The sequence below is a fragment of the Cherax quadricarinatus genome, chromosome 9, assembly GCF_038502225.1.
Source record: "Cherax quadricarinatus isolate ZL_2023a chromosome 9, ASM3850222v1, whole genome shotgun sequence".
Taxonomy (NCBI): domain Eukaryota; kingdom Metazoa; phylum Arthropoda; class Malacostraca; order Decapoda; family Parastacidae; genus Cherax; species Cherax quadricarinatus.
Window position 1 is genome coordinate 7,723,486 of NC_091300.1, and position 11,058 is coordinate 7,734,543.

Sequence of the window (11,058 nt, forward strand, 5' to 3'; positions counted from 1 at the left end):
ACCATCACGGGGCCCGAGGACCTGGCCTGCTCGGTCAAACAGAAGGTGGGAGAGGTGGTGCAGGGAGCCACCAATGCAGTCTTAACCATGGTCCAAGGAACTACCGAGGACGTCTCCGATGATGACGAGCCTCAGCTCAACGAACCCACCGAAGGTCAGGCTGGGGATGGGGACGCACAGTCAGTGCAGTTCAGTAGCACACGTGTGTCTGGTGGGATCCTCGGCGTGCCCTTTTTCTGAACGACCTCAGCGGGTTCTACATAAAATGAAAAACAAATCTGATCTAATTTTCCTCATCCCTCGTTTCACCAGATGTGAAGTCACAGCCGCCTGTTCGACCAACCCTGGAATTTAATAGACCAGGTTTTCTTCTAATTTTTTTAACGTTTATTCTCGTTAATAACTTTGTACCATCTGTAAACATGAATGTGTATGACTCTACATCATCAGTCAAGACATTTACTAAAAAGCACTATGCCCAATACTGTCATAACATGTCTTTCCTGATCACCATTCTGTTTTTTACCTGGCAAAGTACGCTTCCCATTACTCCTGCCTCCTACTTCAATTTACAGATTAGTCTCTCATGAGGGAAAGTGCCACATTCCTTCTTACATTCACACAACGTTTGTTCTCGTGGTTGATCTCACAGAAGCATTTTCAGAGGTTCCACCACCAAGTAGTTGAGTGCTGCCCATCTGTCCCCTGGTTTCCGCTGTATAGCCCTTGTGGCTTAGCGCTTCTTTTTGATTATAATAATAATGTCCCCTGGTTTCAATATTAAAAAAAAGACTGTTCTTCGCCAGCTTGTCGAGAGGTGCCATGTTTCCAGCGACGTATTGTAAATTCTCACTGTAAGTCTTCACAGTGTCTTTTCTTCTCGCTTCGCATCTTATTTTCTCTACCTTCTTTTGTCTTCATGTTGACACTACACAACAAACACAATCTTATTATTTATTATAAGTGCTAATATTTCCCTTATTTTTAACGAATTAATCCTGGTTACTTCAATATCTCCTGATACCCATCACTGTTAAAGTTATCTTGGTAAAAACCGCTTCAAAACCCCTTCCTCACTCCCTCACAAACCTCTGTCTCACTGTCTTCCCTCATTCTTTCTAAATATAAATTCTTTACCCTCGTTTCCTGTCTTATATGGCTATGGAATAATGTTGCTGATTCATTCCCGGCTCTTCTGTTCGTTTTTCTATGTTATAGCCTGTGGTTACTCTTGTCTGTGTCTCTGTGTCTGCTGTTTAACTATGGACTCGAGGTGAGTGTAGTCAGGAGTCTGTCTCGTGATTAGCGGATGGAGGATCGAGTCTTCACTATTCTTTTCAGGTTGAAGGACAAATATGGGTTTAACGTTTCACAAGAATAATAAAATAATAATAATAATAATAATAATAATAATAAAATTTATAATAATAATAATAATAATAATAATAATAATAATAATAATAAAATTTATAATAATAATATAATAATAATAATAATAATAATAATAATAATAATAATAATAATAATAATTCAGAGTTGCTTTTGAGCTCGTCTGGTATCATATTAATTTTCACATCAAGATGTTTATCAGACGATTTTGAGTTTTGTTCACACTGTTCATACTTGTCATTCCAGCTGTGTGAACCTTCATTATCATCGTCACTTGTCACTTTCCCCACAACGAAATTGTTATTATTATAATCAAAGGGGAAGAGCTAAACCCGTAGGATTATACAACTCCTGTGGTGGGAAGGGATGTGGAAGGTATTCAGGCTTAATTCAGGGAACTGGAACACAAATCCAAATCCCTAGATCAAGAGCCCCTCACCAGCGTCAAGGAACCTTCCTTGACGGGCCCACAATGAAAGATATCACCGAATTTTTGCAACATTTCCTCTGTATAAGAGTTTTTTGCATTTTTTAGTATTCTTTTTTTTTGTTTCATTCACATGGAACTTTTCTATCATCTGCAGACATATTAATATAAATTTGGATACCCATGGAAAATCATTTATTTTCGGTAGATTAAACTGTTATCTTTTTTTTATTCAAAACATTGGTGATTCAAATCAAACTGGTTGCATTTTATTATATATATATATATATATATATATATATATATATATATATATATATATATATATATATATATATATATATATATATATATATATATTTTTTTTTTTTTTTATTTTTATTTATTATCACACTGGCCGATTCCCACCAAGGCAGGGTGGCCCGAAAAAGAAAAACTTTCACCATCATTCACTCCATCACTGTCTTGCCAGAAGGGTGCTTTACACTACAGTTTTTAAACTGCAACATTAACACCCCTCCTTCAGAGTGCAGACACTGTACTTCCCATCTCCAGGACTCAAGTCCGGCCTGCCGGTTTCCCTGAATCCCTTCATAAATGTTACTTTGCTCACACTCCAACAGCACGTCAAGAATTAAAAACCATTTGTCTTCATTCACTCCTATCAAACACGCTCACGCATGCCTGCTGGAAGTCCAAGCCCCTCGCACACAAAACCTCCTTTACCCCCTCCCTCCAACCTTTCCTAGGCCGACCCCTACCCCGCCTTCCTTCCACTACAGACTGATACACTCTTGAAGTCATTCTGTTTCGCTCCATTCTCTCTACATATCCGAACCACCTCAACAACCCTTCCTCAGCCCTCTGGACAACAGTTTTGGTAATCCCGCACCTCCTCCTAACTTCCAAACTACGAATTCTCTGCATTATATTCACACCACACATTGCCCTCAGACATGACATCTCCACTGCCTCCAGCCTTCTCGCTGCAACATTCATCACCCATGCTTCACACCCATATAAGAGCGTTGGTAAAACTATACTCTCATACATTCCCCTCTTTGCCTCCAAGGACAAAGTTCTTTGTCTCCACAGACTCCTAAGTGCACCACTCACTCTTTTTCCCTCATCAATTCTATGATTCACCTCATCTTTCATAGACCCATCCGCTGACACGTCCACTCCCAAATATCTGAATACATTCACCTCCATACTCTCTCCCTCCAATCTGATATCCAATCTTTCATCACCTAATCTTTTTGTTATCCTCATAACCTTACTCTTTCCTGTATTCACCTTTAATTTTCTTCTTTTGCACACCCTACCAAATTCATCCACCAATCTCTGCAACTTCTCTTCAGAATCTCCAAAGAGCACAGTGTCATCAGCAAAGAGCAGCTGTGACAACTCCCACTTTGTGTGTGATTCTTTATCTTTTAACTCCACGCCTCTTGCCAAGACCCTCGCATTTACTTCTCTTACAACCCCATCTATAAATATATTAAACAACCATGGTGACATCACACATCCTTGTCTAAGGCCTACTTTTACTGGGAAAAAATTTCCCTCTTTCCTACATACTCTAACTTGAGCCTCACTATCCTCGTAAAAACTCTTCACTGCTTTCAGTAACCTACCTCCTACACCATACACTTGCAACATCTGCCACATTGCCCCCCTATCCACCCTGTCATACGCTTTTTCCAAATCCATAAATGCCACAAAGACCTCTTTAGCCTTATCTAAATACTGTTCACTTATATGTTTCACTGTAAACACCTGGTCCACACACCCCCTACCTTTCCTAAAGCCTCCTTGTTCATCTGCTATCCTATTCTCCGTCTTACTCTTAATTCTTTCAATTATAACTCTACCATACACTTTACCAGGTATACTCAACAGACTTATCCCCCTATAATTTTTGCACTCTTTTTTGTCCCCTTTGCCTTTATACAAAGGAACTATGCATGCTCTCTGCCAATCCCTAGGTACCTTACCCTCTTCCATACATTTATTAAATAATTGCACCAACCACTCCAAAACTATATCCCCACCTGCTTTTAACATTTCTATCTTTATCCCATCAATCCCGGCTGCCTTACCCCCTTTCATTTTACCTACTGCCTCACGAACTTCCCCCACACTCACAACTGGCTCTTCCTCACTCCTACAAGATGTTATTCCTCCTTGCCCTATACACGAAATCACAGCTTCCCTATCTTCATCAACATTTAACAATTCCTCAAAATATTCCCTCCATCTTCCCAATACCTCTAACTCTCCATTTAATAACTCTCCTCTCCTATTTTTAACTGACAAATCCATTTGTTCTCTAGGCTTTCTTAACTTGTTAATCTCACTCCAAAACTTTTTCTTATTTTCAACAAAATTTGTTGATAACATCTCACCCACTCTCTCATTTGCTCTCTTTTTACATTGCTTCACCACTCTCTTAACCTCTCTCTTTTTCTCCATATACTCTTCCCTCCTTGCATCACTTCTACTTTGTAAAAACTTCTCATATGCTAACTTTTTCTCCCTTACTACTCTCTTTACATTATCATTCCACCAATCGCTCCTCTTCCCTCCTGCACCCACTTTCCTGTAACCACAAACTTTTGCTGAACACTCTAACACTACATTTTTAAACCTACCCCATACCTCTTCGACCCCATTGCCTATGCTCTCATTAGCCTATCTATCCTCCAATAGCTGTTTATATCTTACCCTAACTGCCTCCTCTTTTAGTTTATAAACCTTCACCTCTCTCTTCCCTGATGCTTCTATTCTCCTTGTATCCCATCTACCTTTTACTCTCAGTGTAGCTACAACTAGAAAGTGATCTGATATATCTGTGGCCCCTCTATAAACATGTACATACTGAAGTCTGCTCAACAGTCTTTTATCGACCAATACATAATCCAACAAACTACTGTCATTTCGCCCTACATCATATCTTGTATACTTATTTATCCTCTTTTTCTTAAAATATGTATTACCTATAACTAAACCCCTTTCTATACAAAGTTCAATCAAAGGGCTCCCATTATCATTTACACCTGGCACCCCAAACTTACCTACCACACCCTCTCTAAAAGTTTCTCCTACTTTAGCATTCAGGTCCCCTACCACAATTACTCTCTCACTTGGTTCAAAGGCTCCTATACATTCACTTAACATCTCCCAAAATCTCTCTCTCTCCTCTGCATTCCTCTCTTCTCCAGGTGCATACACGCTTATTATGACCCACTTCTCGCATCCAACCTTTACTTTAATCCACATAATTCTTGAATTTACACATTCATATTCTCTTTTCTCCTTCCATAACTGATCATTTAACATTACTGCTACCCCTTCCTTTGCTCTAACTCTCTCAGATACTCCAGATTTAATCCCATTTATTTCCCCCCACTGAAACTCTCCTACCCCCTTCAGCTTTGTTTCGCTTAGGGCCAGGACATCCAACTTCTTTTCATTCATAACATCAGCAATCATCTGTTTCTTGTCATCCGCACTACATCCACGCACATTTAAGCATCCCAGTTTTATAAAGTTTTTCTTCTTCTCTTTTATATATATATATATCTATATATATATATATATCTATATATATATATATATATATATATATATATATATATATATATATATGTATATATATATATATGTATGTGTTACAATTCTCCGGTAAATGAATATTGCAAAAAAAAAAAAAAAAAATCTTTTTCCTGCATTACTCCATGATTTTGTGAGTCTATCGTAATAAGATCACAGAGACTTGAAACCTCACTATTTCTAAATAGATCAATTCTCTCTGTGTGTGTTCGAGTCACCTCTTTGTAAATAACTGCTCCAGATGTTTTCTTTGGTATCAGACCGAGCCGCGGGGGCGTTGACCCCCGAAACCCTCTCCAGATAAACTCCAGGTATTGTAGTTGTTTAGAAGACTGACCTGGAAAGTTTTGTCCAACCGTAATTACCACGAGTCTTGGTGTCTGCGAGGTGCGCCGATAATTAATCTTACACAGAACGTCTTTCGTTAGAGCCCAATTTTATACGGAAAGAAGAAAAAAGGATGTTTGCTATTATTCTTTATTATATTTTTTTATATTGCAGATCAATATTGGTCAGAGAACTCAGAGTGTCAGACATCGCTCACAGATATGGGTGCACCAGCAACGAAGATAGCAGCTACACCAAAATATTAGAGGCATACATGAGGCAGCCAGTGTGAAAGAGACATGTGTGACAGCTACACGAGCTACGTCAAAGACGCGTCTGTCGCAGCTGTATACGAACGACTCAGTGACACCAACGCATACCTCATACATACATACAAATAATATTATTCAAAATGAATTGCTGTCATAAGGAATGAGAGTGTTGATAGCGCGAGGTCCTACTCCTTCTTAACGGGAGCAGGAATGAGAGGGAAAGGGAATGGAGCAGAGTAGGGGATGGCAGGATTGAAACCGTAAGGAGTAAAGGCAGAGTAAGGAGTGTAGGCAGAGTATGGATAATACATGGAAGGGAACTTGTACTCCTTTTCCTTAAGTTCGATCTTGGTGGTGTCAGCGGGAGTGTCGGACTCAATCTTCTCGAACTCCTGGGTCTTGAACTTGGCATAGTCTGCAGTGTACTTGAGAGGGAAGACATACTGTGCCTCTCTGCGACGACGACGAGCCTCCACGACAGCCTCAGCCTCAGGCTTAGGCTCGGCCTTTACCTCCTCAGTCTTGGGAACGAACGGGTTTATGTAGTAGGGGTAGCCATGGTAAGCATATGGGAACGATGCGTAATTCGTGAGGGGGCTGAATGGATATGAGTAGACCATGGGGGTTGGGACTTGAATAGCAGTAGTCTTGTCATCTTCTCCGGTCTTAACATTGACGGCGGAGGTGACGGGGTAGGTTAAGAAAGTCACTTGACGCTTCTTGCGAGCGCTTGGTTCTTCCACAGGGCGGGACTTGGCCTCATCGAACGCGGCTTGGAACTCTGCCCGAGCCTGAAGAACCTCAGGGGTTTCTTGTACGGGTTCTGGGGCAACTAGGTTGTCCACAGGGGCGCTCAGCTCTGCAGTCTCTGCTACGGGAAGGACATTTGACCTGACGCGGTAGCCTTGACCAGCACCAGCCTCGTAGAAGGTAACAGCGGGCTTACCGTCGGGTTGGATGTAGGAGTAATGACCAACAACACGGCCATCAGGGTGGCGGAACTCATGGCGGTTCTGGTTGATGCCGTGGTAGCCGAAGGTAGAATAACCGTACATGTCTCTGGAGCCGTATTGCTGCCCAAAAGGATACCCCATATATGAGAGGGGCATCACATACTGCGCTGCACTGCAGCACCAAGCAAGAGACAAAACCACCTGTCAATGAAAAAAAACAAAATATGTAATATTTCTTAAACCGTGTACAACGGATACTTGTGATCTCAAATTACACTGAAAGTATAACACGGAACAATCTTTGATAAATTTAGCAATAATTATGACTACTGCTGTACCTATATACGATTACCTTGTTGACAGACTGGATGCTTCTCTAATGTATCTTTGAAAGCTTCCCCTGTCTTCCTGTCTCCCAGACTCCCAGTCTCCCAGGCTTCCTGGCTATCTATCTCTCAGGCTTCCCTTCTATCTGTCTCCTAGGCTTCCTGTTTATCTGTCTCCCCAGCTTCCTGTCACCCAGGCTTCCTGGCTCTCTGTCTTCCAGGTTTCCAGTCTATCTGTTTCCCTAGCTTCCTGTCTCCCGGGCTCCCTGTCTCCCAGTCTTCCTGGTTTACTACCTAAAGTTACGCCACACCTGCATAAGCCGAAGACTTCCACTGACCCGTTTCAGTCCTAAGACCAAAAATCCACCTGCAGCTGTCTAGCGTCCCTCTGGTTCGCGACCACCTCAGCCCATCGGCAGAAGTGTGGTATTTCCTAATCCCGCACCAACCTATGGAGTTCAGCAGAGTTCCAATAGTTGTTTTTGTAAATCTTCATGAGATTTCATGATCGTGTATATTTGAGTATGTACGTGTGTGTATGTGTGTAATACGTGACTGTGAATGTGTTTTGTGTGTGTGTGTGAGCGTCCACCAGCTGCTCAATTTTCTATGCTACCTGTATCACATGTTCCACTCACCAGGAGCTTCATGTTGCTGTAGACCTGCACACTGCTGCTGCTTCTCACTCCTCTTCACCACAATATATAGGAGATCAACCCCAAACAACCCCCCCCACTCACCCCCCGAACATTTCCCCCACCTCCATTCCCAAGGACAACCGAAGTCTTACCTCCAGAAGTCTAGCTTCTCCTCAGGCGTGCAATTAGGACTTAAAACACATCTAAATAGCCCAAATTATGGGTTGAAAAACATTGTGCAGCTCTTCAACAAGCAGATTCCTGAAAATTTTGGAACTTACACATATTTAGACAAGTTTATATTAACATATGTCACACAGGTATCTACTTAAGGAGGGGAAGAGGGAGGAGGGGGTGGGGGTTGTTCATGAAGGGGGGGGGGTATTGAGTCAAGGGAAAGGGGGGGGGTGTTCGCTCGCTTAGGAACAAGACTAGATGTCGCTAATATATTTAAGATACTTTTTTTCGGTTTTGTGTACTAATGTAAAAATTTTATGATAATTATTAGATTTAGTCTGTCGTGTTGCTGTTGTCGTCGTTGTTGTTGCTACTTTTAGTCCCTGGTTGTTGTTGTTATTGTTACTTTTAATCCGTGGTTGCTGTTGTTGTTGATGTTGCTATTTTTAGTCCCTGGTTGTTGTTGTTGTCTTTGTTGTTGATGTTTGTGGTTGCTTTAATTATAAACTCTTCTCCGTTTCTTCTGAAACTTAGTTAAGACTTTCATGGAGATTTCTTTTAACCACTCAGAAGTATTCGAAAAAATATTTTTGATTGCTTCAAATAATTTTTGCCTGACCACCCTGTAACAGGCCAGCCACCACAGCCTACCTGAGTGCGCTAAAATATCCAAGAGACTGTGCCAAGGGGAACCCACCTTCAGATATAAAGGTATTTTCAGGCAAATTCCATTTCTCCGGGGAATGGGAGTAGGCCATCCTGAGAGATGGTAATTACAATCCCTCAGGAAACCTTTATAACTACCGTAGCTGTGGGACTTTTAATGGTATGACTGACGACATCCTCTTGCCTTAGTGATGTCTCCCACGTTAGGCTGGCACGTTTCAACACCATGTATGTGATCCACCCTGTGTGATGGAATGTGGCAGAGGAAACACCACCCTGTGTGATGGAATGTGGCAGAGGAAACACCACCCTGTGTGATGGAAAGTGGCAGAGGAAACACCACCCTGTGTGATGGAATGTGGCAGAGGAAACACCACCCTGTGTGATGGAATGTGGCAGAGGAATCACCACCCTGTGTGATGGAATGTGGCAGAGGAATCACCACCCTGTGTGATGGAATGTGGCAGAGGAATCACCACCCTGTGTGATGGAATGTGGCAGAGGAATCACCACCCTGTGTGATGGAATGTGGCAGAGGAAACACCACCCTGTGTGATGGAATGTGGCAGAGGAATCACCACCCTGTGTGATGGAATGTGGCAGAGGAATCACCACCCTGTGTGATGGAATGTGGCAGAGGAAACACCACCCTGTGTGATGGAATGTGGCAGAGGAATCACCACCCTGTGTGATGGAATGTGGCAGAGGAATCACCACCCTGTGTGATGGAATGTGTCAGAGGAATCACCACCCTGTGTGATGGAATGTGGCAGAGGAATCACCACCCTGTGTGATGGAATGTGTCAGAGGAATCACCACCCTGTGTGATGGAATGTGGCAGAGGAATCACCACCCTGTGTGATGGAATGTGGCAGAGGAAACACCACCCTGTGTGATGAAATATGGGAGGGAAACACCACCCTGTGTGATGGAATATGGGAGGGAAACACCACCCTGTGTGATGGAATATGGGAGGGAAACACCACCCTGTGTGATGGAATATGGGAGGGAAACATCACCCTGTGTGATGGAATATGGGAGGGAAACACCACCCTGTGTGATGGAATATGGGAGGGAAACACCACCCTGTGTGATGGAATATGGGAGGGAAACATCACCCTGTGTGATGGAATATGGGAGGGAAACACCACCCTGTGTGATGGAATATGGCAGGGAAACACCACCCTGTGTGATGGAATATGGCAGGGAAACACCACCCTGTGTGATGGAATATGGCAGGGAAACACCACCCTGTGTGATGGAATATGGCAGGGAAACACCACCCTGTGTGATGGAATATGGCAGGGAGACACCACCCTGTGTGATGGAATATGGGAGGGAAACACCACCCTGTGTGATGGAATATGGGAGGGAAACACCACCCTGTGTGATGAAATATGGCAGGGAAACACCACCCTGTGTGATGAAATATGGGAGGGAAACACCACCCTGTGTGATGGAATATGGGAGGGAAACACCACCCTGTGTGATGGAATATGGCAGGGAAACACCACCCTGTGTGATGGAATATGGGAGGGAAACACCACCCTGTGTGATGGAATATGGCAGGGAAACACCACCCTGTGTGATGGAATATGGGAGGGAAACATCACCCTGTGTGATGAAATATGGCAGGGAAACATCACCCTGTGTGATGAAATATGGCAGGGAAACACCACCCTGTGTGATGGAATATGGGAGGGAAACACCACCCTGTGTGATGGAATATGGCAGGGAAACACCACCCTGTGTGATGGAATATGGGAGGGAAACATCACCCTGTGTGATGAAATATGGCAGGGAAACACCACCCTGTGTGATGAAATATGGCAGGGAAACACCACCCTGTGTGATGGAATATGGCAGGGAAACACCACCCTGTGTGATGGAATATGGCAGGGAAACACCACCCTGTGTGATGGAATATGGCAGGGAAACACCACCCTGTGTGATGGAATATGGCAGGGAAACACCACCCTGTATGATGGAATATGACAGGGAAACACCACCCTGTGTGATGGAATATGGGAGGGAAACACCACCCTGTGTGATGGAATATGTCAGGGAAACACCACCCTGTGTGATGGAATATGGCAGGGAAACACCACCCTGTGTGATGGAATATGGCAGGGAAACACCACCCTGTGTGATGGAATATGGCAGGGAAACACCACCCTGTGTGATGGAATATGGGAGGGAAACACCACCCTGTGTGATGGAATATGGGAGGGAAACACCACCCTGTGTGATGGAATATGGGAGGGAAAC

General features: G+C 43.2%; 1 protein-coding gene across 1 annotated transcript; it reads right to left on the reverse strand.

Annotated features, from left to right (window-relative positions):
* Positions 1-5,894: 5,894 nt before the first annotated feature.
* On the reverse strand, positions 5,895-8,018 carry LOC128686009 (uncharacterized). The gene is made up of 2 exons (XM_053772641.2): positions 7,948-8,018; positions 5,895-7,184 (listed from the first exon to the last, which is right to left on the reverse strand). Exons 1-2 carry the CDS (start codon positions 7,957-7,959, stop codon positions 6,216-6,218), a joined length of 981 nt encoding a protein of 326 aa, XP_053628616.2. The 5' UTR covers positions 7,960-8,018; the 3' UTR covers positions 5,895-6,215.
* Between the last annotated feature and the right edge of the window lie 3,040 nt (positions 8,019-11,058).